The sequence below is a fragment of the Camarhynchus parvulus genome, chromosome 22 (genome assembly GCF_901933205.1).
Source record: "Camarhynchus parvulus chromosome 22, STF_HiC, whole genome shotgun sequence".
Classification (NCBI taxonomy): domain Eukaryota; kingdom Metazoa; phylum Chordata; class Aves; order Passeriformes; family Thraupidae; genus Camarhynchus; species Camarhynchus parvulus.
This window is the reverse complement of record NC_044592.1, coordinates 1,214,800-1,240,321: the sequence shown is the minus strand read 5'-3', so window position 1 is coordinate 1,240,321 and position 25,522 is coordinate 1,214,800. Positions and strand designations below refer to the sequence as shown.

The 25,522-nt window shown below is 57.8% G+C and overlaps 1 protein-coding gene across 5 annotated transcripts; it reads left to right on the top strand.

Moving 5' to 3' along the window:
• Nucleotides 1-8,394: 8,394 nt before the first annotated feature.
• On the top strand, nucleotides 8,395-24,669 carry RHOBTB2 (Rho related BTB domain containing 2). 5 transcript variants are annotated; one of them, XM_030964277.1, is made up of 11 exons: nucleotides 8,395-8,435; nucleotides 12,430-12,507; nucleotides 18,578-18,779; nucleotides 18,934-19,037; nucleotides 19,127-19,312; nucleotides 20,068-21,092; nucleotides 22,964-23,082; nucleotides 23,156-23,306; nucleotides 23,391-23,479; nucleotides 24,247-24,352; nucleotides 24,431-24,669. In XM_030964277.1, exons 2-11 carry the CDS (start codon nucleotides 12,449-12,451, stop codon nucleotides 24,667-24,669), a joined length of 2,280 nt encoding a protein of 759 aa, XP_030820137.1. In that variant the 5' UTR covers nucleotides 8,395-8,435; nucleotides 12,430-12,448. The 5 variants fall into 5 exon arrangements, with proteins under 5 accessions (XP_030820137.1, XP_030820138.1, XP_030820141.1 ...); XM_030964278.1 differs by lacking the exons at nucleotides 8,395-8,435; nucleotides 12,430-12,507 and adding an exon at nucleotides 13,700-13,878; XM_030964281.1 differs by lacking the exons at nucleotides 8,395-8,435; nucleotides 12,430-12,507 and adding an exon at nucleotides 14,207-14,218.
• Nucleotides 24,670-25,522: the final 853 nt, after the last annotated feature.

Genomic DNA, 25,522 nt, shown 5'->3' with positions numbered 1-25,522 from the left:
CAATGGAAAAAGTGCAGGGGGATCTCCCAGGGATGCTCAGGAAGCAAAACTCATGGAAGCATTTTTAAAAATGTAAAATTTTACAATTTTTCATCTTCCTATGTAAGATGAACCATGGCTTCCTCCCTAAAAACTAAAAACAACAACAACAAAAAGATATGTTTGGTTTTTTAAACAAAGATTGTATTTCCTCCACTCAGGAGAGAGTTTAAAGGGCAGCAGGAAACTTGTCCAGCTTCTACCAGGATGAAAAATCCATGGAAAAATGCCAGGGCCTGACACCCTCTGCTGTGTGATGCTCCCAAGCGGCAGGAAACCACTGGAATATTTAATTTTTAAACCCCTGTGGTCTCCAAACCCAGGCCAGGGTGACTCCAGAGCTGCTGGCTTTGCTGTCCCTGCCACATTTCTGGAAATCTGACCCCAGGGATGGGTGATTTCCACCGGCATCCTCCTCCTCCCTCCTCCTGCTTGTGCCTGGGAGGGGCAGGAAAATCCCCAGCAGAGGCTGCAGGCAGCGTTGTCCCCTCTGGAGAAGGATCCTGCTGCAGGAAAAGGCAGCTTTGGTGTCAAACCAGCTCCTGGGGTGGGGGGAAATGGTACCTCAGGTTTGAGCTTTTCTATTTTTCACGTTCTGTGCTGCTTTAGTGTGTGGCTCTGGGCTTCATATTATGGGATGGCGAGCTCTGTGCACAGGGCAGGGAGACAAAACAATTCCTGCTCCAGCTGGGGACCAAGGACAATCAATTCAGGAACACAAACAAGGTGGGCTGAAGAGACAAAACAAGGATGGGACTTCATAACCAAAGGATGGAATTGGATAATTAACTCCAATGTGCTGTTGGACCAAAACTTACAAAAGTGAGAGACCTCGTGACCTGTCATGCATTTTGGGACCATTTTGGTTCATCTTGTGTTCATTTTGGGACCATTTTGGTTCATCTTGGGTTCATTTTGGGACCATTTTGGGTTCATTTTCTGATCATTGTGGTTCATCTTGGGACCATTTTTGTTCATCTTGGGTTCATTTTGTGACCATTTTGGTTCACCCTGGGTTCATTTTGGGACCATTTTGGTTCATTTGGGTTCATTTTGGGACCATTTTGGTTCATCTTGAGTTCATTTTCTGTCCATTCTCATTCATCTTGGGTTCATTTTGGGACCATTTTGGTTCATTTGGGTTCATTTTGGGACCATTTTGGTTCATATTGGGTTCATTTTCTGTCCATTTTGGTTCATCTTGGGTTCATTTTGGGACCATTTTTGTTTGTCTTGGGACCATTTTGGGACCATTTTCGTTTGTCTTGGGACCATTTTGGGACCATTTTGGTTCATTTTATGTTCATTGTGGAACAATTTTGGTTCATCTTGTGTTCATTTTGGGACGATTTTGGTTCATCTTGAGTTCATTTTCTGTCCATTTTGGTTCATTTGGGTTCATTTTGTGACCATTTTGGTTCATCTTGAGTTCATTTTCTGTCCATTTTGGTTCATCTTGGGTTCATTTTCTGTCCATTTTTGTTCATTTGGGTTCATTTTGTGACCATTTTGGTTCATCTTGAGTTCATTTTGGGACCATTTTTGTTCATCTTGAGTTCATTTTGGGACCATTATTGCTCATCTTGGGACCATTTTGGGACCATTTTGGTTCATCTTGGGTTCATTTTGGGACCATTTTGGTTCATTTTGGGACCATTTTGGAACCATTTTGGTTCATCTTGGGTTCATTTTGGGACCATTTTGGTTCATTTTGGGAACATTTTGGGACCATTTTGGTTCATCTTGAGTTCATTTTCTGTCCATTTTGGTTCATTTGGGTTCATTTTGTGACCATTTTGGTTCATCTTGAGTTCATTTTGGGACCATTTTTGTTCATCTTGAGTTCATTTTGGGACCATTATTGCTCATCTTGGGACCATTTTGGGACCATTTTGTTCATCTTGGGTTCATTTTGGGACCATTTTGGTTCATTTTGGGACCATTTTGGGACCATTTTGGTTCATTTTGAGTTCATTTTGGGACCATTTTGGTTCATCTTGGGACCATTTTGGGACCATTTTGGTTCATCTTGGGACCATTTTGGGACCATTTTGGGACATTTTGGGACCATTTTGGTTCATCTTGGGACCATTTTGGGGCCATTTTGGGACCATTTTGGTTCATGTTGGGTGCAGCCCTGGCTGGGCTCTGGTGCTGCCCAAGGTGGATCCATGGAGGAGATGCTTTTAACAAATCCCTGCTTTGTTCTTTAGCTCTGCCTGGTCTCTGTCCCAGCTCAGCCTTTCCAGGACATCAGACCCGAGCCCAGCTCCTGTCCCGGCCACCCCAGGGTGTTCCCAGGTTCCCTGTCCTGACTAAACCCTGTGCGACCGCAGGAATCTGGTTTTTCCAGCTGGGAAGCCTCTGGCAGTGTGCTGGGTGTGATGTTCAGAGCCCAGGGAAGTCCAGGAATTCCCCCCTCATTCATTTGAAACAAAGAGATTCAAAATTTGGGTAAAAACACCGTTGAAAACCTGTTTAAAACCCCTCAGTTCTCCCAGCTTTCGTGAGGGATATTTCCCAATATTCTGGAAATTAAAAAAAAAAATTAAAACCCCAAAAAACAAACAAAAAATATATAATAATAATAATAATAATAACAAATAAAATAAAGCTTTCAAAGTAATCAGCACAAGATTAATTTAATTAATCAAATGAGGGAATCAACAGAATAAAATTACCGCAGTCCCAACATCAATTCATTTGGGAGCAGATATTTAAATAGAGATACAAAAATAAATAGATTTTGCCTTTGCATCCCCAGCAAACAGCTCCAAAAGCTGCTCAAAAGCCTCTCCGAGCTGACAAAACCGAGAGGTAGATGAGGAAATTATTTTCCTGTTAATATGAGAGATTAAAAAGCTCTTAATAAAAGGCAACCACCTGAAGGCAGGGGAGGGAGGGAGAAGTCTGGGGCTTGTTTTAACAGCGACAAAGCACCCGTGAAAAACAAACCAGGCGAGCTGCGAGCCAAGTTGCACCTGGGCTGAGCCATGGGGCCACAAATGGGGCTTTGAGAGGGAAAGGAGGGGGCAGAGGAGGCAAAACCCCCCAGCACATCCCACCTGGGCGCTCTCCCACCGCTGCCAAGGGGCCACAATATCCTTCAGGGGAGCTTTAAGATCCAGCTGAGGCAAAAATAGAAAATTTTCGAGGCTCCCCATGACCATCAGCTGAGAGTGAGGAGCTCTCCGAGCTCCCCCACACGTGCACAGCCTCCAGCTCTTTGTTTATTTAATGCAGAACCGTCACTTCCCGAGCAGAGTTTCACTGAAAAGTTCATTAAAATCTTGTTTTCGCTTCCCAAGAAAGCATTGTTTGGAACTTCCCCCCCCCAGAGCTGGCTTCCTGTTGATGTGAAATCCAGATAAACCAGCGTCCACCTTGGCGTTGCTGCTCTCTCTGCTCCATAAAAAAGGCAATTTTGTCATTTTCTTGGAATTTTCAGCTTGCTCCCATCCCAATTTATTGATGTCTCAGCTGTCCCCAGGCGTGAATGGCCTGTAGGGACAGGGAGGTGACACAATGTCCTGGTGTCCCCAGCCCTGTGAGGTTTTTTTGTTCCCAGTTTCAGGCTGGACAAAATTTTTAAGTCGCCACTGAAGCCATTAAAACCTCAAATCCTTCCTCAGCAGTGAGCCAAAGTGCTGGAAAACAAGGATTTATTCTGCTTTTCACAAGCAAAATTATTTCTCAGCAATAAAAACGCTCCTTGGGCTACCAACAAGACCCACAAGCATCAGATCTTCCTTCAATAATCCAGCATTTTCTTCTCATTTGGGAAGAAATCTGAATATTTCCAGGCGGCACCTCCATGCCCCAGAGTCCACCGAGCAACTCCAATAAAACAACACCTACAGGCTGAAAAAATCACTAAAAAAAAAGTATTTACACTGCTGATACCAAGCAGCAAGGCAGCACCAAGCCAAGCAAACTTGGCAGAGCCTCGGTGTTCGGGGGAATTCCCTCAATTTGGGCCTTGCAGGAAGGCCGGCAATCAGAGAAGGAAACAAAACCCACATCCTCTCTCCTCGCTCAGCAGCTCCAGCTGTGCCCTGGCTCCCTGTGCCTCTTATCTCCCTTCTCCATGGGTTGTCCTCACGTTTCCCTCCTTCCCTGGCCAAGAACTCGGTCCCTGCTCCAAGCCAACCACCCCAAGGTCGCCTTCACCTTGTCCTGGCCGAGCCCCTGGGCGAGAGCTTTGTGAATCAAAAACCCCACTTGGCCCAGGCCACGCCGTAAATTTGCATCTGAAGCGATTTGCGGGGCTGGCTCTGCTCCTTGGGGGATTTTTAAGTGGATTTCAGGGATGTGACAGATTTATGGGGCTGGGAGTTCCCCTGGGTCTGCCCAGAGCCGCTTTAGGGGCAGGGGTTAAAGGCCCCGCAGCATAAAAGGCTGAGGCACGTGTTAAAGGGAATTTGGGGTTTTTCCAGCATTCATGAGATGCTGGGGCAAAATCTGGAGTGAGGGGGTTGAATTTATCTCCCCAAACCCCTCCCGTGAGCCGCAGGCTGGAACAGCAGTGCTTTAGACACCGAATGCAGATCCCGGGTGCAGCCTGAGATTAAGAGGGGAGGATTTCTGGCTTTTCCTTTGATACCTGCCAAAGCTCCAGCGCTGAACTCTCAGCCCCTCCTGGCCCATTTTCCTGGCTGGCAGCTGCGCCTGGTCGAGCTGGATTAAACCTTGTCACCAGGAAGGTCAGGAGTGACCGCAGGGGACAGTTCAGAGCCCCCAAAGGGGTTGGACCCACAGGAATCTCTGTGGGATCCACGGTGCTTTTTGCCTTTGGAGCTGGCAGCAGCTCGGCTGCTGCACGGATCCCAAGAGGAGGAGCTGCCGGTGCAGCACAAACCCAGCAGCAGAGCAGCCCCGGGGCTGCTGTGACCCCCAAACCCTTCCCTGGCATCACCCCCACTCCTGACTCAGCCGGGTGCTCCAGCAGCCAGCAGGGAAAGAGGAATATCTGATATTTTCTGGGGAAAAGCACAGAGCTGAGCGAGCCCTCCAGAGCTGCCCCCTTCCCATCCCAAACCTCAGGTCCAGGAGGAGCAGGAATTATCCCGATCCCATCCTTTGCAGCACACATGGGATCACAGGATTTGGGGCTGCGGCCCCCACCCCATCACTCGCTCATCCCACTCCAATCCCAACCCAAATCCCCATCCCTGAGCTCCTCTGGCGAGGCCCCCGAGCCTGGCAGCAGCCCCCAGAGCCGCCCCCTTCCCATCCCAAACCTCAGGTCCAGCACGAGCAGGAATGATCCCAATCCCATCCCATCCAATCCCATCCCCTGCAGCGCCCGTGGGATCACAGGAATTGGGGATGCGGCCCCCACCCCATCACCCCCGCACCCCACCCCGATCCCAGCCCCAATCCCCATCCCTGAGCTCCTCTGGCAGTCCGCGGAGGGCCGGGGGGAGCTGCAGCCGGGGGAGGTGACCTTGGGGACAGCGGGAGGGGATGTGCAGCGCTGCACACCTGGCACAGCCCCTGCGCCTCGGCAGGTACCTTGTGACTGCTCCTGCCGGAGCTGCGGCGCTTTCTGGGGAAGGGCTTCTATTTTGGGCAGAATGTTTTCACTTGGCCTATATTAAGCACATTCATTTCGCAGTCACAAGGCAGCGCAGAGCGGCGCGGGAGCCGCTTCTCCTCCGGCAGCAGCTCCGCAGCCTGGCAGCTCCCGGTCCCAGCGGGGCTGGCACAGCCCGGCCCGGCCCGGCTCCTCTCCAGGCGCTGCCCGACCCAATCCCGGCCCCATCCCTCCGTTCCCACACGCTGAGCCCCTCTGGAGCGTCCCGAATTCCTGCATTAAGGACCATTCCTGCTGCATTCAGCATTCCCCACTCCCGGCTCCTGCAGGGAATTGCTGCAGCACCGACACGCGACAGCAGCTCGGAGGGAAAGCGTTGAGAAACCCTCAGGTGTGACCTCTGCCAACCCCGCCGCGCTGCCCAGGGATGCTGTGTGGGTGCAGGGATCGCCATGGAAGCGTTTCCACCTTTTCCCTCTTTCCCTCCCACTCTCCTGAGCACTTGGAAAGGAGATGAATCTCTGCCCCGTGCCTCGTGGACGCTCTAATTGTGATTACAGCCCTTCAGCGATGACAGCAAAAAATAAACACACACCTCTTCCAGATGCCAGGGCCCGGCTCGTGGGAAAGCCCTGGGGCAGCGGGATGATGAGGAGCCGGGATGAGGAAGGAGCATCCTCTGCTCTGACTCAGCTCGGGCTCAGCCCGGTCCCACCAGCTGGGAGGGCCTGGGGGGGTCCCGGTGCCCACCCTGCTGCTCCCCTGTGCCCCCTGGGCACCGGGACCCCCCCGGCTGGGCAGGGGTGGGCTACGAACAGCAGCGTCCCACACTCAGCCTCCATCAGGCTCTTCCCTTCCGTCCCTGGTTTGTTTTCTCCCTCTTCCCAAGGCTCTCCGCAGGAAGGGCAGCACAGGCTGGACGCTTCCCTAAATCCTGCAGGGAAAACCTGGAGCTGGAACAGTTAAATTGGTTCAAATCCCCGCTGTTGATGCACTTATACCAGATTAACCTTTGCATCAATAGGCTCCCAAATCACTCTGAACTGGCTTAACCCTTCCCTAAGTGGGTTTAACTGGTTTGCAGCAGGGGCTGGTGGAGCTTTAACGAGCTCACAGCTGAGGCCCAGCCGTGGTGCTTTCCTGGGAATCCCTGAGCCCCCTCATGATGCCCCAAAACCAGTTTGGGGGCTGAAAGGAGGTGAGGGCACTTCCCATATTTGGGGGAATCCTTCAGCATGAGCACTTTTTCCAGAACATTTTCCAGCTTCTCCCCTGCCCAAATGTTTTTTTTTTCGCAGCCCCTGGCCCCTGGCTCTGAAGAAGACCCCAAAATCTCCCCTATTTACAGTTCCCCACACCAACAAGGTCACTCCTGCTGCCTCTACACCCCAAAAAACCCTCAAGCTGCAAAGCGACAGAAAACAGCCTGGGATCCCCAACACAGCCAGCCAGGCCCCCTTTTCCACCTCTTCCTCCTTCCAGCCCCAGCATCCCCAGTGCCAGGGCAGGGCTGAGCCTGGAGCCAGCGAGGGCTGGGATCCCCCCAGGGTGATCATTTGGGAGCAATTTGGGCGAGATTGGGACCATTTGCTGATGCTCCCAGACGCATTTGCAAACCCGCCCTTGCTCCAGGTTGGGAGCGCTTCCCTCGCTCTGTGACCCTGCAAAACAGTCGCCTTTTAGTGCCTCCCACCAAATTAGGCGGAAAAATCCCCCCGAGTTCCCTCCCTAAGCCGAGCCGGAGCAAAGCTGCGCCTGCAGCGAGGCCAGAACACCCCGGAGGTGCCAGAGAGCCCCGCAGCACCTCGGGGCGGAGGTGAGGCAAGCCCTGGCCCCGTGTGTGCCGAGCTGCACGTTCCTGCTCTTATCAAACCCATCGGGATCAGCTCCAGCTCTGGCTCCTGCTGCCAGCGCTCTCCGGCGAGAGGATCGCGTGGAGGGGCCCCTCCTGCCCCATTATCCCATGGCGCTGCCCCATTATCCCATCGCTTCCCTCCTTTCCCACGGAGTCACCGCTCGCTCCCACTGAGTCACGCTCGTGCCTCCGTCCCGTGGCCCGTGGCCATTCCCCCGCTGCTGCCGCGGTTCCCATTGACTCACCCGTTCAGAGCTCACCCTCTCTTTTCCAGGGCCATTTCTGGTCACTCGGACTCACCTGGGACCTGATTCCTTCCCTGCATCCCTGAGGAGCATCTCGGAGTAGGAGGCAGCTCCAAAATCACTTTCCAGCCTGTGCAGAAGTGCTATTCCCAGGCCACTTTCCTTTCCCAGGAGCAAAGGATTCTCCCCATTTCTCACCCTAGCTGCCATCTGCTGCCGTGGGGTTTTTTGTTTGTTTGTTTGTTTGTTTGTTTCCCACACATCATGGGAAAATTAAAAGCTTTGCAGAATTTAGATGCAATCAGCGCCTCAAACATATTCCTTCACACTTCCCATCCATCCCTTCCTCCGTGGAACCATCCCATGGTTCGTTTTCTCCAGCTGTAGTAGAGGAAACATTTAGGAACGAGTCTGAAAGACTTGGGAAATGCAGGGGGAAAAAAAATGGGATTTTTTTGGAGGGGAGCAGAGAGACGCAGGCCCCGGCGCACCCAGAGCCGGCCTGAACGGCTCCGAGTGGAAAATTCCTGTCCGTTGAGCTGGGATTGTGGTCCAACAGGTTTTTAGTCCCAGCCCCTTGAGTTGTGTCAGTGCAAAAACTCATCCCTAGGGCATTTGTTTGGATCACATGGGCGAGCGTATAAAAATGGGTGCTGCCTGTCCAGGCTAGTTTGCACCTGGAAAGGGAAGGCGGCTGCTGGAGCAGGAGCGAAGGAAGAGCCGCGGGACAGAGCAGAGCAGAGCCGGGCGCTGCGCTCAGGTAACCCCGGAGCGAATCGTCCCCCACTGCCCCGGGCAGCGCCTTGGGGCACGGAGAGGGCGAGGGTTTCTCCACCGGCAATTTGGGGGGGAATGCAAAGGCTCTGAGAGTTGGGAAATGGGGGAATTGTGCGGGAGAAGGGCTGGATCCTGCCCTAGGAACGGCTCCAAGCACCCCCAGGGCCCAGGGGCGATGCAGCCCCTCCAGACTGGGTGGCGTTGGCAGCTCCTCCTTCCCCCACGACCCCTTGGAGCTGTCGGGAATTGGGGTGTGAGGAGAGACCGAGATGTGCGGGAGAAGGGCTGGATCGTGCCCTAGGAACGGCTCCAAGCGCCCCCGAGGCTTTTCCCGGTGCCCAGGGGCGATGCAGGCGGCGTTGGCAGCTCCTCCTTCCCCCAGGACCCCTTGGAGCTGTCGGGAATTGGGGTGTGGGACCTGTGGGGTGCCTTGGTGGCCCTCAGGGCAGAGAAGAGGCTGCTCAGGCGGAGCCACGTGTGAGGAGACATCGAGCTGTGTGGGCAAAGAGTTTTCCAGCATGGAACTCGGCTCCGCTCTCCCACTGGAAGGGAGATAAAACCGAGATAAAGCTGAGATGAAGCCAGCGGCTCTCCCTGGGCGCTGCTCGTGTTTCGGTCACGGCTGTTGGCAGCTCCTGGTGGGTCAGCAGCACTGCCAGGAAGGCACTCAGGGTTAGTGGTGGCTCCTGGAACATCAGCAGCATGGCCATGAAGGCACTCAGGGCTGTTGGTGGCTCCTGACACACCACCAGCACAGCCAGGAAGGCACTCAGGGCTGTTGGTGGCTCCTGACACACCACCAGCACAGCCAGGAAGGCACTCAGGGCTGTTGGTGGCTCTTGGAACATCACCAGCATGGCCACGAAGGCACTCAGGGCTCTTCTGGCGGGTCAGCAGCACGGCCAGGAAGGCACTCAGGGCTCTTGGTGGCTCCTGGTAGGTGAGCAGCATGGCCAGGAAGGCACTCGGGGCTCTCCTGGTGGGTCAGCAGCACGGCCAGGAAGGCACTCAGGGCTCTTGGTGGCTCTTGGCAGATCAGCAGCATGGCCATGCAGCCATTCAGGGCTGTTGTTGGCTCCTGGCAGGTCAGCAGCACAGCCAGGAAGGCACTCAGGGCTGTTGGTGGCTCTTGGAACATCACCAGCACGGCCACGAAGGCACTCAGGGCTCTCCTGGCAGATCAGCAGCACAGCCATGAAGGCACTCAGGGCTCTCCTGGCAAGTCACCAGCATGGCCATAAAGGCACTCAGGGCTGTTGGTGGCTCTTGGCAGATCACCAGCACAGCCAGGAAGGGCTGTTGGTGGCTCCTGACACACCACCAGCACAGCCATGAAGGCGCCCAGGGCTCTCCTGGCAGATCAGCAGCATGGCCAGGAAGGCACCCAGGGCTCTCCTGGCAGGTCACCAGCACGGCCATGAAGGCGCCCAGGGCTCTCCTGGCAGATCACCAGCACAGCCAGGAAGGGCTGTTGGTGGCTCCTGACACACCACCAGCACGGCCATGAAGGCACTCAGGGCTCTCCTGGCAGGTCACCAGCACGGCCACGCAGCCACCGAGGTCTGGGTCGCCTCCCCGCCTTTGTGCCCTGCAGGGCAGGGGCAGAGGCAGCGCTGCCTCCCTCGCCCTTGGCGTGTGGAAGTGCCTTTGGGAAGCCGGAGCTGTTTCACAAGCCCGGGCTTGGATGAGGAAAGAGGGAGATCCTCGTGCCCCGGGGCTCCCGCCTGCTCCAGGTGCTGGCACCCCCGCGTCCCTCTTTTCCTGCTGTTCCCTCCCTCCCTCTCTCCAGAAGTTTTCTCCCCACTCAGCTTCTCCTTCTCTGCTCTCCATCCCTACGTGGAGACAGTTGCTTGGAGACAGACTCCTAGTTCTTTGATGTTTTAATCCCTTTTATTTTTTAATGGGGGAATAGTGGGAGATGGGTGCCACCACACTGGCTGGGAGCAGACTGGGGAGGAGAGTCCGGGAAAGATCTGACACCAGAGGGAAAGGTCTAAACCAAGCAAAACCAGCATTTTCCCCTCATCAGGAAATCTCCAACCCCCCACAAGCCCTGCCACTCTCTGTGCCCAGAAACAAGTCCCAGGAGGGTCCCATTTTCCCCCTTCTCGCCCCAGGCCCCCACCCAGGTGCGGCATGAGAATGCATTCCTTGGCTGGGGGTGGCTTGGAGGGTGATTTTCCTTTTCTGATGAAAAGCCCAGGCTGGTTGGCAACATTATCCACCTATTTTCTGCTCTGCTCTCCGTAGCAAGAGAAACCAGGAGAAAAAGGGAAACAGAGAAGCCACAGGATGCACCGTTATAAGAGGAACTTTCCCCAAAATAGAAGCTTTTCACAGTTTTTTCACGAGGCGTCAGCAGCCCTTAATGCTGTACCAAACTGTGAATCCTGCCTGGAGCAGCCTGTCAGTGCTCCAGGCTGCAGCTGCAGCCTCTCCCAGGGTGTGGGGCCGGCTGTGCCCCCCAAAACCTGCCCGGGCTGTCGGGAACAAGTGGCTGGAAGCGCAGCCTCGGCTGTGGTTCCACCCCAGCAGCTCTTTCTGCGCCCCTCGGCATGGTAAATACAACATATCCCAGCTGGAGGGTGCAGAAATCCTGCACGGATGGAACGAGACCTTGAGTTTCGCCCTGACCTGGTTTTTAGCTGCAAAAGATCCGTCTGGAGAGCCCCAAATGTTGATTAGCTCAGCGCTGGGGCGAAGGGATCTGGGCTTGTGTAAGGAGCTGCGTTTTACAGGAGTACACGGCTCCTTCTGGGTTTCAATATTTATAAGCTGAGTGATGACTCCCTGGAGCTCTGCAGCCCTATCGATGGCAGGGTGAGCTGTCACCCTGGCCGTGTCAGGTGGCTGATCCCAGGGCTGGGACATGGGATCCAGCTGGGGCAGAGAATTCCTGCATGCAATGGAATTTCCAGAGCCCCCCCAAGTCCTGGCTCTCAGACAGCCCCTGCTGCTTTGGCAGGGTAGGGGATGGAAGGTGCAAAAATGTTCTTTTTCGCTTGTTTTAGACCTTTCCTTCTGGTATCAGCTGTTTCCCAAGCTCTGCTCCCCATCCCAATGCGTCCCTTAGTCCCCACCGTTCCCCCACCAAGGTTGGGTTCTGCCATTTTTGCAAAGTTCTGGTTGAAGATTTCTCCTGGCTCCAGGTGGATACTGAGCCTGTAAATGCCATTTTTTCAGAGCTGCCGCCTCCCTCCCTGGCTGCTGATGAGCCCTGGGGTGCTTGGAGCAGCTGTCCTGAGCAAGGAGACCCCTTGTAGCCTCACCCAGGCAGCAAAACTGCAGCATTTGGGATTTTAGAGAAGCAAAACAGAGGGGTGGCCCTTGCTGTCCTTCATGGTGAATCCATGGATGGATCCAGCACCGTGGTGGGTGCCTGGAGCCCGCTCCCTGCCAGGAGCCAGCACTCTGCTGGCTTTGCCAGGAGCAAATCCCAGGCTGGACTCTGCTCCCGACGCGCGCAGGATGCAGTGACGGGCAGGGAGGGACAGCCCCTTGCCCTGCCTCGCTCCAGAGCCTCGGCCAAAGCCACCATGCCAGGGGACTCGGTGGCCTGCTGGCCACCCCAGGAGCCAGGCACTGCCCCGGGAGCTCAGATCCACAGGGGAGGCTCTTAGGCCGAGGGTGAGGCGCTTGGACAGCGGGTGGGAGCTGGGAGAGCCTCGCTGGGGCTGAGGGGAGGTGTCACTGTGGAACCTGCAGAGCAGGGGACAGGTCTGGGCGTGCGCCATGTTCTGGCTGATTTGTGGGGCGGCATGAGGAGGGCAGGCTGGCAGTGAGACATGGGGACAATGGGGACACGAGGGACAGCTCCGTCCCACACCAGGACGCTGCTTGGCCAGCCCAGAACTCGCCTTCCCAAAACCTTTCTGTCTCCAGGGTGGGGAGGTGACACCGAGTGGGGAGGGGGTGGCTTTAGGATGTGAGTCCGTGTTTGGGGTGGTCTCAGGGATCCCTGTGCCCTCTCCTTGCAGAGCCTGCCAAGAGAAAGCGATGGAAAGCCCAGGGAAGGGCAGCCCTGCTGGGAAGATGACAGCCATGGCTCACAGCCTGTAAGTATCTGCTGCTGCCTCCTCCCGCCCCTGCTCCTGGCACTTCTCCTGCGGTCACTTGCTCTGGGGACTTTGCTCTTTGCTCCCATCCCACCCACGCCACAGCAACGCCTCCGTTCCCTGTGGATGAGGTGGAAAACGGCAGAGAAAAGGCAAAGGCAGGGTCCTGGCGCTGGGGGCTTTGGGAATGTGTGGTCTGGGGTTTTTGGGGTGTCCCCCTGTCCTAAATCTCCTTTGTCCAGTGAGGGATGCATTGCCTTGGTCTGTGCCAGCCTTTCAGCCCCTTGCAAGGTGAATGATGCTGGATTTGGGTGGGCAGAGCCAGGAAAGCTGTAGAGGTTGCAGAGCATCCAAGGAGCATCAGGAAACTTGGTTTGGGTTTGGATTGCTGAATCCTGTCCCCAGTGAGGCTGGGCAGGGTCCTGGCAGCACCTGGGAGGGGTGGAAATGCCCCTGGCTTTAAACTGGAGAGTCATAAATTTTACTGGGGATGGAGCAATGTCCACTCATATCTTGGATATCCTGAGGGCTTCTTCATTCCTGGCTGGGGAGGAGGAGGAGGGAGGATGCTGTGGGGTGAAAAGGGGGCTTGGTGTGACCCCCAGAGCTCAGCCTTGGCTGTGGAGTCAGGATCATGGAGCTGGACAGATGGAATTCCTTGGGGACAGGTTCAAGAAACTTAAATTGGAGAGATGAGAGCGGGAAGCAAAAGGCCTTTTAATTACAGCCCCCGCCCCGAGCGAGGGGATGGCGCTGTGCCATGCCATGGGCAGCTGTGCTGTGCCACACTGTGCCAGTCCATGCCGTGCCAATCCATGCCACAGCGTGGGCTCGCTGGGGAGCAGTCAGCTGAGACTCGTTGTCCTCCTCCCTCGGGGGAGAGGGGCTGTGAGCAGCAGCCACCGCTCCGCAGCTGCTCCCGACCCCTTTCCCCGGCCCGTGCCCTCCTCGGTGCCTCGGTAACCTTCTCTCCCGGGAGGGAGGCCCGTGCGAGCCCGGCAGCCGGAGCGTTCCGCCCGCGGGTGACAATCGCGCTTTTGTTCTGCCTGGCTGCGAGAGGGGCAGGCGGGAATTTGGCCGCCCAGAAAGCTGCCGGGAACCCTTTCTGCCACAATTAAGCACCTGCTACAAGAGAGCAAATAAGCCAAATCATGCGGCTGGCAAACAAGCTTTACGTGTTCCTTCCCCGTGACCCACTCCAAGAAGCAGAAAGCTCCCGGCTCTGCGGCTCGGCTGCTGCAGCTCCCGGGCCAGCGATTCCTCAGGAATCCCGGGAGCTGCCTCCAAACCCAAAAAGGGCTTTCCCCTCCCCACATTAGCGGCTCCATCTCCTTCTGCTATGGAGAGACAGATCCCCGTGCTGCGAGTTCGGTGAGGCTGGCGCCGGGCTGGGGGGGCCGTGCCGTGCCGTGCCGGGTCAGCGCTGCGCTTTGCGCCGCTCGCTGCGGCGCCGCATAGTGTCGGGGCCTGATCGGAGATCAGGGATCGGGGCAGGCCGGGGGCCGAGCCTAGCGCGGCTCGGCGGCGGGGATGGGCAGGGAGAGGCGGCCGAACGGCTCGGGAGGGACGGCTCGCATCACATGATGCGGATATGCGGGGTCAGAGCGGCGCGGCCGGCGCTGCCCGCCGCCTTCCCGGCAGCCGCGCTGCAAAGATGACTCGGAGGTTTTTGGTGCCCCGAGGGTTCAGATTTCGGGGAGCTGCCCTGGGGGTGAGGAGGGGACTGCAATAAGCCCTGTAGAGAAGGGGAAGAAGGCAGGAGTGCAGCGTGCGGCCTGTGCTTGGAGGGCACGGAGGGATGGAGCAGCTTCCCCCCCCCCCCCAGGAGAAGCCCTGCGAGGGTTTGGGGGTGCTCCGGGGGGGCTGTGGGGCTTGTGAGGGGTCTCCTCCACTCCCAGCACCACACGTGGCCAAGCCCGAAATTTGGGGAGAGGGAAAGGTCTCAGAGGGATGCAGGAGAGGGGGCACCCCTACCCCAGATCAGGACTGGGGGGCACGGAGGGGGGGATCGGCTGCAGAAGGATGGAGGTGAGATTTAGGGGGGGTGAGGGTGTCATCCCCCCCTATGGATGTCACAGAGGATGGAGGCCAGGGTGGGAGGAGCAGGGGGAGGGTGGGGGTCTCATGCAGAGGGGGGATAGGGACCCCCGAAGTGCAGGATTGGGGGCCAGGATGGGAGGGTTTTAGGGCCAGGATGGGGGTCCCAAGGCAGAACTGGGGCCACAACAGAGCCCCCTGAGTGGGAGGTTTAGGGGCGGGATGGGGTCGCATGGAAGGCAGGATTGGGGGGCACAGAGGAGTCCCCTGCAAGGGAGAATTAGGGGCGGGTTCGTGTCGTGACACGATGGGACACGGCGGGGTCCGAAGGCAGAATTGACGGAGCCCCCTGCAAGGGAGGCTGAGAGGACATTCTGGGCTCTCAAGGCGGATTTAGGGGGACATGACAAAGCAGGGGCAGGACTTAGGGGCAGGATGGGGATCCCAGGGCAGGAGTGGGGGCCACAACGGAGCCTCCTGCAAGGGACATGCCGAGGGTCCCCATGCGGGGCAGGATGCGCCCGTACCCCCCGGAGCCCCCCCGAGCCCCCCCGTGTCTCTGTGAGCCAATGCGCGGCCGCGGGGGGGGCTCGGGGCGGGGCTCGGCCGGGACCGCTTGTTTTTTGTGAATGAAAGGCGGGGCGGCCGCGACTGCAGCGCGCAGGGCGGTGCGCGCAGGGCCGCGATCCGCGCAGGGCTCCGCGCAGCGCAGCGGGCCGCGGATGCGGAGATCGGGGCGGCCGAGGCGCCGCCATGGGCCCCCGCGGCCCCGGCCCTGAGCCGCGCAGCCGTGCCCAGCCGAGCCGCGCAAGCCGCGCCGTGGCCATGTCCGGAGGGGCGAGCCCGGCCCCGGCCCCTGGGAGCCGCCGCTTCGTCTGTGTTGGTGTGAGTACCGGGGACCCCCCCGCGCTTCCGCCCCGCGCCCCGCTCCGCCTCCGCGCATCCTGCCCGGCCCGGCCCGGCTCCGGGACAGGGGACAGCGAGGGCCCGGCCCCTCCGCCGCGCCCCGCACCCCGATCCGGGTGGCTCGGGACCCCCTCGCCGTGCCCCACGCCGGCTCCCGGTGCTCTCCAGTCCCCTCGCCGTGTCCCGCACCCCTCCCGGTGCTTCCCGTCCGCCTGGAATTGCCCCGCACCCCCGATCCAGTGCTCCGAGCACCCCCAAGCTCCTCGCGATGCCCCGCAGCCCCGATCGGGTGCTCCGAGCTCTCCCGAGCCTCCTTGCAGTGCCCCACATCCCCGGCCTAGGTCCTCCCCAGTCTCCTTGCCATGTCCCGCGCCCCTGATCCGGGTGCTGCGAGCACCCCCAACCTCCTCGTGATGCCCCGCACGCCCGGCCCGGGTCCTCCGCGACCTCCTCTCCATGCCCCGCACCCTCTCCCAGTGCTTGCTGTCCTCTTTGCATTGCCCCACAGCCCCGGTTCGGGTGCTCGGAACACCTCTGAGCGCCCTCGCGATGCCCGCACCCGCTCCGGATCCTCCCGAGCCCCCTCGCGATGCCCGCACCCTCTCCCGGTGTTCCCGACCCCTCTGCGATGCCCCGCAGATGCTCCGAGCACCCCCGAGACCCCTCGCAATTCCCCGCACCCCCAATCCGGCTGCTCCCCGCTCCCTCCCCAAACTCCCGCACCCTCTCCCGGTGCCCCCCGTGCCCTTTGCGATGCCCCCGATGCCGGTGCCCGCCGCATCCCCCGGCCCCGGCCGTGCTGCGGCCCCGCTCGGGGCCCCGTTCCTCCCGCACCGCCTCCCGCCGCGGCCTCCACAGCCCCGGCTGCTTCCGCGGGGCCGCCCGGGCCCCGCTCCTCCCGCACCCCGCGGCTGCCCCGAGCCCCCGGTTATTTTTGGGCATCGCCGCCGTTTCGGGGCGGTTTCGCCCCGGTTTGGGGGTTCTCCTCCCCTGGCGAGGTGCGGGATGGAGGATTTGGAGCCTGGGAGTTGCTAAGCGACGGCTCCCGGGGTGATGGTGCAGTTGCCTTGGCAACCGCGGGCTGGGAGCCTGGAAGGAGCAATTTTGGGGTTCTCCTTGGGGGTGTGGGTGTGAATTGGGTGCCCGTGCTTTGGGTGGGGGGCTGCTGGCTGGAGCAGCCCTGCTCCTGTGGGAAGAGCTTTTCCTTCGGGGGGAACTCCAATCTCTCGGCATCTCGGGTTATTTTTACTCTGCGGTGGATTTGGGAGCTGTTCTCAGGAGAAAAGTGATGGTGGGGAAGGTGAGGAGGGGGCTTGAGAAGGCTCAGCCCCTCCTGGGGTGGGGTCGTGGGTGAGGGGCTGTGATCCCCCCACTGTGGGGCCAGCAGAGCTCCCCAATGGAGATCCCCTTTTTATCCCTGCTGCTGTCCCCCTCTTCCCCTCCTCACGGCAGGCACTGATCCCACAAGGATTTAGCCCTTAATTCCCATGAGGCACCAGACTTTCCGAGCCGGCTGGGCTGGGGGTGGGCTGAGCTCCCCACGAGGGACAAACATCCCAAGTGCCAGCTGCGGTTGTCATTCCTGTGCCTTCCCCCTCCATCCCAACGAGCTCGGCTGACTCGGGAGCACGGCTGGGCCTAAAAATAACCTCAGCAAAGCTCCCCGAGCACTCACACCCCCCCACCCGGGAGATCTCCCGGTCCTACAGAGCCCAGCTGATCCCTGGGAGGAGCAGGGGACAGGGGGGTGGCAGCAGAGGGGGATGGAAATGGATTTTGAGGGGCTGATGGGGAAGGAGCCCACCTGCCCCGCCGCTGCTCCTGGTTTGCAATGCCCTTCGGGATGAATTCCCTGCATCCCAAAGGATGGAGGGGGCGTGGAATGCGGCGCCAACCACTCAGAGAAGTTTTGCCTCGGGACCAGCCCGGTGTGGAAGCGCTGGCACCTGAAGTGACCTGGATTTGTGCCACCTGCCTTTGCCTCCTGCTGCCCCCGGGCCCGTGGCTCCAGGTGTGCCCAGGGAGGCTGCGCACGGAGGGAGGTGCTAACATTGGGAAGTCCTTGCCAGGCTGCCGGTTTGGGGAGCTGTGGTCCCACGTGCAGTGCTCGGTTGCCATCGTTACCGGGTATTTTCGCTCACTGCGCTGGTGGTTTATTATAGCAGCTCGGGAGGCCGCTGCCAGGAGGGAGCAAGAGGGGGGAGAGATCCCTGGCCTTGGGAAGTTCAGAGAAATTGGGATGTGTGGGTTTTTTGTCCTTCTTGCTATCCCAAGGGGGAAGAGATCTGTGCCCCTGGGAAGTTCAGAGAAATTGGGATGTGGGGTTTTTTGTCCTTTTTGCTATCCCTCAGTGCTTTTTCCCCTGGAAACCACATAATTTGTCCTTTTTGCTGTCCCTCAATCCCTCAGTGCTTTCCCCCCCTGGAAACCACATAAACCCTCGGGTTCATGCTGTGATGAGTTAATTCTGGCTGATTTAGGCTGTGGCTCTGAGCAGGGAATGGGTGACACACCTGGGCACACCTGGGTGCTGCTCATCAGCTTTGCAGCACCCACGGCACCAACGTCTCTCTCAGGAGAGCTCCTGGGAGCTCTCCCAATCCCTGTGGCTTCTGAGCCTCTGGGAAACCTAAGGAGTTTCTTCTTGCTGCCCTTAGCTGGGAGCAAATATCCCCTTGGGAGTGGGGTGGGAAAAGGGGGCCAGGGCAGTGTCCCCTGCCAGACAGCAGAGCCAGGCTGTGCCCGTGTGTGCACTCGGCCAGGCGGCTCTGGAAGCTTCTCTTGCAAACGCTGGAGATGGAGAAAAGGAAGAGGAGGAAGGGAGAGGGAAAAAAAAAAGCCTCATCTCACATGAACAAGCATGAGCCGGAGAGCCGGGAGGGAGGAGGGCGCAATCCAACGCAGGCCATGTGTCTGACGTGGCACAGCAGCCACACTGCCACCAGAACATGAAATTTTAAAGGGGACTGGCGGGCACAGCGAGCTGGGAAGGGCTGGGCAGCTGCTGCAGAGCTTCCCCGAGCTGCCAGGGAGTGTCAGCATCCTCCTGCTCTGTGCCCCTGTGCTGCCCTGGAGACACCCCCTGGCTGGTCCTGGCTGTGTTTGCCGAGCCCTCGTCCCCCCGCAGGTCCCAATTAATGGATTCTGACATGGATTATGAGAGGCCAAACGTAGAAACCATCAAGTGCGTCGTGGTCGGGGACAACGCGGTGGGCAAGACCCGGCTCATCTGTGCCCGTGCCTGCAACGCCACCTTGACCCAGTACCAGCTCCTCGCCACCCACGTGCCCACGGTGTGGGCCATCGACCAGTACCGCGTCTGCCAGGAGGTGAGGGCTGCCCAGGAGGCTGGGGGGGCTCGTGGGCACCCCGTGGGGATCCCGAGGAGGTGGGTTTGTGCTGACTCCCCGCGGTGGGGACAGCCCTGCTGTTGTCCTTGTGAGGCTCAGGGACTGAGGAGCCGGGTGGTTTCTGTTCCCCCAGGTGCTGGAGCGCTCCCGGGATGTGGTAGATGATGTCAGCGTGTCCTTGCGCCTCTGGGACACCTTTGGTGACCACCACAAGGACAGGCGCTTTGCCTACGGCAGGTAGGGACAGGCACAGCCCGGCGCTGTCCCGGGCAGGGAGGGAGGGAGTCCCCAAAACAGACCCTGAGCCCTGCCTTGTCCCCTCACAGGTCCGACGTTGTGGTTTTGTGCTTCTCCATTGCCAACCCCAACTCCCTGCACCATGTGAAGACCATGTGGTACCCGGAGATCAAACACTTCTGCCCCCGCGCCCCCGTCATCCTGGTGGGCTGCCAGCTCGACCTGCGCTACGCCGACCTGGAGGCCGTCAACCGGGCACGGCGACCCCTGGCCAGGTGGGACCCTCGTGCCCCGGAGACCTCCCTGCCTGCCCTCCTTATCTCAAGAGCTCTCTTCTGCCGGAGCGTCGGGGGGTAGGACGGATGGGACAGACGGAGATGAGAGATCTCAGAAGCCAGGGCTTGGAACTTGGGGTTTATTGCAAAGGGCCAAGTGCAGGGCCCTGCTGGGAGCTGCCAGGCACAGCTCAGAGCAGGAATGAGAGAGGAGAGGGGGAGAGAGGATGAGAGGGTGAGAGAGTAAGAGAGGCAAGAGAGCAAAAGCGTAAGAGAGTTAAAAGGGTAAGAGCTAAGAGGGGCAAGAGCTAAGAGAGCGAGGTTCCCATTCCAATACCATAAATCTTCTTCTATTTTGAATATTCTCATTCTCACTAACCAATCTAGTACAAGATACAAATCCTACAGCATTTACATACAGCCTATAAGAATCATTACATTGCCATCCTGTGTTACATTTTAAACCCTAAAAACTCCTCTTTGGGCCCCTCCTGCCAAGCTGTAGGGTCTGCTCTGACCCTTGGAGCTGTCTGCAAGCAGAGGGTGTTGTTCCATCAAAAGGGGATCACCTTCAGCCAGCCACACCATTGTTTTCCAGTTGTTCAGTAACTGAGGCATCTCAAAGCTTGCTTTCATTTCCATCTCACTTATAGTTTCTATATTCTCCAAATCTTTTGCCAGACAATCATATTTATAAGGCTTTCCTGTTCCATTTTCCCCAGCACTCTTCATTAATTATCTCCTGTCTATTTCAGGCCAATTAAACCTAACGAGATCCTTCCCCCGGAGAAGGGCAGGGAGGTGGCCAAGGAGCTGGGGATCCCTTATTACGAGACGAGCGTGGTGGCCCAGTTTGGCGTCAAGGACGTCTTTGACAATGCCATCCGTGCCGCCCTCATCTCCCGCCGCCACCTGCAGTTCTGGAAGTCCCACCTGCGCAACGTGCAGCGGCCCCTGCTCCAAGCCCCCTTCCTGCCCCCCAAGCCCCCTCCTCCCATCATCATCGTCCCGGACCCCCCTTCCAACAACGAGGAGCGTCCGGCCCACCTGCTGGAGGACCCCCTGTGCGCGGACGTCATCCTGGTGCTGCAAGAGAAGATCAAAATCTACGCACACAAGATCTACCTCTCCACCTCCTCCTCCAAGTTTTACGACCTGTTCCTCATGGACCTGAGCGAGGAGGACCAGCAGAGCAGCGCGGGGCACGGCTTCGGGGCGGCCGTCACGGCGGCCGCCGAGCGGATGCTGCACCAGGAGGAGAGGCACCACGGGCGGGATTTCCTCCTCAGGGCCGCCAGCTTCGACATCTGCGAGAGCGCCGAGGAGGCCGGACCCGGCCAGCGCAAACCGTGCCTTAGAGCCTCCACCAGTGACGGGATCCTGCGGGGCGACCGCTACGAGAACGGCGAGCGCGGGCTGCAGCGCGGCCGGAACCTCTCCTCGTGGAGCAGGGCCTTCACCAGCATCCAGGAGGAGATGGCCGAGGACCCGCTGACCTACAAGTCCAAGCTGATGGTGGTGGTGAAGATGGACGCGTCCATCCAGCCGGGGCCTTTCCGGGCCGTGCTGAAGTACCTGTACACGGGCGAGCTGGACGAGAACGAGCGGGACCTGATGCACATCGCTCACATCGCCGAGCTGCTGGAGGTGTTCGACCTGCGCATGATGGTGGCCAACATCCTCAACAACGAGGCGTTCATGAACCAGGAGATCACCAAAGCCTTCCACGTCCGGAGGACCAACCGGGTGAAGGAATGCCTGGCCAAGGGGACTTTCTCGGGTATGGCCCCAGGAGCAGCAGCCTGGTCCTTTTTGGGGGCTCACAGGGTGGGTGGGGGCTCGGAGCTCCTGGCTTTGCTCCGTGTGTGAGGGGGTGGCTGTGCCTCCCCCAGGGTTTTTGGTCACACTTTGGTGTGTGGGGATTTTTATCGCCTTTTTTTTCCCCCTGAGAAAGTGAGTGTGGAGCCCTTCCCCAGGGTTTCCTGCTCCCCAGTTGGTCCAGCAGCTCTGTTTATTTATGGAAGAGCCGCAAAGGCGACTTCCTCCTCTCCCAGCCCAGATTTCACAGGGTCATCCTGATTTATGAGGAGCAAGTGCCCTTAGTACGATTTCCCCAGCTTTCCAGTGAGCACCACGAGCCACCAGCACGAGGTGACATCCCAGGGGGACGTGAATGTCCCAGCCTCCCTCCGGCCGGATTTGTTTCATGGAGATGGATCCTAATATGGTCAGGCTGTCCCTGTAGGGACAGACGTGTGGTGGCCCTTGCACACCCCTGGGAGAAGCTGTGGAGAGCGAGGCAGGAGATCCCCAAGCCTCCTTCCCTGCTCTCCAAGGACTCCAGTTGAGGTGTGACATCTCCTTCCCAGCAAATGTGGCAAATGTGCTGTGGGGTGACCTGGGAACACGCCTTGGAACAGGCAGAGCACTGCTGAGGCTCGTCCCCGAGCTCCTCTGAGCTGGCAGGGAATGCTGGATAAAAATGAGCAATATTTTAGGGAATGCTGGATAAAAACGAGTGATATTGTAGGGAATGCTGGATAAAAATGAGCGATATTTTAGGGAATGCTGGATAAAAATGAGCGAAGTTTTAGGGAAAATTTATAGGGAATGCTGGATAAAAATGAGCAATATTGTAGGGAATGCTGGATAAAAATGAGCGATATTGTAGGGTAAAATTTCCAGGGAATGCTGGATAAAAATGAGCGAAGTTTTAGGGAAAAATTTCTAGGGAATGCTGGATGAAAATGAGCGATATTTTAGGGAAAAATTTTTAGGGAATGCTGGATAAAAATGAGCGATACTGTAGGGAAAAAATTTTCTAGGGAATGCTGGATAAAAATGAGCAAAGTTTTAGGGAAAAATTTTTAGGAAATCCTGGAAAATAATATTTTGTAAAATTTATGAGGCAAAAATGAAGTTTTAGGGTAAAATTTCCAGGGAGTGCTGGATAAAAATGAGCGATATTTTAGGAAAAACTTTTAGGGATGATAAAAAAATATTGTAGGGAAAATTTTGAGGGAATGCTGGATAAAAATGAGCTATATTTTAGGGAAAAATTTCCAGGGAATGCCGGATAAAAGTGAGCGATATTTTAGGGGAAAGTTTTTAGGGAATGCTGGATAAGAATGAGCGATATTTTAGGGAAAATTTAGGGAATGCTGGATAAAATGAAATGTTTTAGGGAAAATTTCTAGGGAATGCTGGATAAAAATGAGCGATATTTTAGGGAAAAATTTCTAGGGAATGCTGGATAAAAATGAGCGATGTTTTAGGGAAAATTTTTAGGGAATGCTGGATAAAAATGAGCGATATTTTAGGGAAAATTTTCTAGGGAATGCTGGATAAAAAAGGTTTATGTTTTAGGGAAAAATTTGGAATGTGGATAAAAATGAGCGATATTTTAGGGAAAAATTTTCTAGGGAATGCTGGATAAAAAGGACAAAAATGAGCGATATTTTAGGGAAAATTTTCTAGGGAATGCTGGACAAAAATGAGCGATATTTTAGGGAATGCTGGATAAAAATGAGCGATATTTTAAGGGAAAAAGCAGGATATGGCAGGCTCTGTCCCCTTCCCTCTGCTTTCCTCGGGTGAGGTGTTTTGTGGCTGAGCCCCAGGTCCCAGCAGTGCCCCTGTGCTTGTCCCCAGATGTCACCTTCGTGCTGGATGACGGTGCTATCAGTGCCCACAAGCCCCTGCTCATCTCCAGCTGCGACTGGATGGCCGCGATGTTCGGCGGCCCCTTCGTGGAGAGCTCCACCAACGAGGTGAGGAGAGCGCCCTGGGAGGGTGGCACGGCTGGGAACACGGCCGGGAGGTGACAATGTGTGCGTCTGGCAGGTGGCACTCCCTCACACCAGCAAGAGCTGCATGCGGGCGGTGCTGGAGTACCTGTACACGGGGCAGTTCAGCTCCAGCCCCGACCTGGACGACATGAAGCTCATCATCCTCGCCAACCGCCTCTGCCTGCCGCACCTGGTGGCTCTCACAGGTGAGTCTGGGTGGCTGCAGCACGGCAGGGTGGCTGTCACCCCGTGCCAGCCCCCGCTGAGGCCGCGTGTCCCCCCCTGTGCAGAGCAGTACACGGTCACCGGCCTGATGGAGGCGGCGCAGATGATGGTGGACATCGATGGGGACGTGCTCGTGTTCCTGGAGCTGGCTCAGGTAGGGCAGGAGCCTGTGCTGCAGGGCTGGGGGTGCTCAGGGTGGCACAGAGAGGGGTCTGGCAGGGCTGGGGGTGACACACAGAGGGGTCTGGCAGGGCAGGAGGTGACACAGAGGGGTCTGGAAGGGCTGGGGGTGACACAGAGAGAGGGGTGTGACAGGGCAGGAGGTGCTCCAGGTGACACAGAGAGGGGTCTGGCAGAGCAGGAGGTGACACACAGAGGGGTCTGGCAGGGGGAGGTGCTCCAGGTGACACACAGAGGGGTCTGGCAGGGCAGGAGGTGACAGAGAGAGGGGTGTGACAGGGCAGGAGGTGCTCCAGGTGACACACAGAGGGGTCTGGCAGGCCAGGAGGTGACACACAGAGGTCTGGAAGGGCTGGGGGTGACACAGAGAGGGGTCTGGCAGGGCTGGGGGTGCCCAGGGTGACACTCAGAGGGGTCTGACAGAGCAGGAGGTGACACACGGAGGGGTCTGGAAGGGCAGGAGGTGACACAGAGGGGTCTGGCAGGGCAGGAGGTGCTCCAGGTGACACACAGAGGGGTCTGGCAGGGCAGGAGGTGCTCCAGGTGACACAGAGGGGTCTGGAAGGGCAGGAGGTGACACACAGAGGGGTCTGGCAGAGCAGGAGGTGACACACATAGGGGTCTGGCAGCTCCAGGAGCTGGACAGCCAGCTCTGGCCTTGGATGTGCATGGAGCAATGAGGTGAAGCCCTGGTGCTGGCCGTTCCTGGTGGCCCTGAGCTGGTGTCCCGTCCCTCCGCAGTTCCACTGCGCCTACCAGCTCGCCGACTGGTGCCTGCACCACATCTGCACCAACTACAACAACGTCTGCCGCAAGTTCCCCCGCGACATGAAGGCCATGTCGGGAGGTGAGTGGCAGCCAGGGGGAGGTGACAGGGGGGTCCCCGCGCTGCCGGCGCCGCCCTCACGCCCCCGTGTGCCCGCAGAGAACCAGGAGTACTTCGAGAAGCACCGCTGGCCGCCGGTGTGGTACCTGAAGGAGGAGGATCACTACCAGCGGGCGAAGAAGGAGCGGGAGAAGGAAGACTACCTCCACCTCAAACGGCAGCCCAAGAGGCGCTGGCTCTTCTGGAACGCCTCCTCCTCCCCTTCTTCCTCTCCTTCATCGTCGGCAGCCACAGCCTCCTCTTCCTCCTCCTCCTCCTCCTCCTCGGCTGTGGTTTGAAAGCCCCGTGCTTGCCCTGGGAGGAGACGGGGGAGGAGGAGGAGGAGGAGGAAGGGTGGGACGCCCTGCCCCAGCGGCGGGAGGAGCGGCAGCGGCCCCGCACGGAGGGGCGGCCGCTGGGGACGGGCTCGGCCCTGCGCTCCCCGCGGCACGAGCGGCACAGCCCGAGCGGCACGAGGAACTCGCGTTTACAGGAGCACCGGGGCTGTGCTGTGGTTTCATTTCACGGGGAATTTTCGTTGGAAATTGGTTTTGTTTTTTGGAACATCATCAGCATGAGGAAGAAGAAGATGAAGAAGAAGAATTAGATGAAACACATCCAGCTTCCACTTTGATTTGGAACGAGAAGCTCTGGGATGTGCTTTGGGTGTCTGATGGCATCTCGCCGCCTGGAGCCAGCGTGGGGGTCCTGCCACCCCCTTGGACTCGCAGCAGGGTCAGGCACAGGGCAGGGGACCCTGGTCCCCAAATGCCTCCAGGCACTGCAGGATTTCCCCTGCACGTGGGGTCTGTCCTAATTCAGGGCATGGAGAGGACCAGAGTCCTCTCCTCCCTGTTCTTAACTCTTCAGTTTTGTTTAGACAGAAACTTAAAGCAAAAAAAAAAACCCCAAACCCACACCCACTCCCTCAATCTGCCACACCAGAAACCAACCCCGAGCCCTCGGCTGGGGATTTTAGCCTGGAAGGCTCCATTGTAATAAATGGTATTTTAAAAGCCCGGCGTGGTCCCTGTGTGTGTGGGAGGAGCAGCTGGGCAGGCACATCCCTGTGCCAGGCTGGGGTGATGCCGTCCCCCCCTCGCAGCGCTCCTGGGACGGGCAGGGACAGCCAGGCCTGGCAGGACCCACCCC

Bases quoted from the DNA above. Each gene is read 5' to 3' on its own strand.
- RHOBTB2 (XM_030964277.1), top strand. From the start codon at position 12,449: ATGGAAAGCCCAGGGAAGGGCAGCCCTGCTGGGAAGATGACAGCCATG. The intron at 23,083-23,155 runs GTGAGGAGAGCG...TGCGTCTGGCAG, and splicing joins TGGAGAGCTCCACCAACGAG to GTGGCACTCCCTCACACCAG. The intron at 24,353-24,430 runs GTGAGTGGCAGC...GTGTGCCCGCAG, and splicing joins CATGAAGGCCATGTCGGGAG to AGAACCAGGAGTACTTCGAG.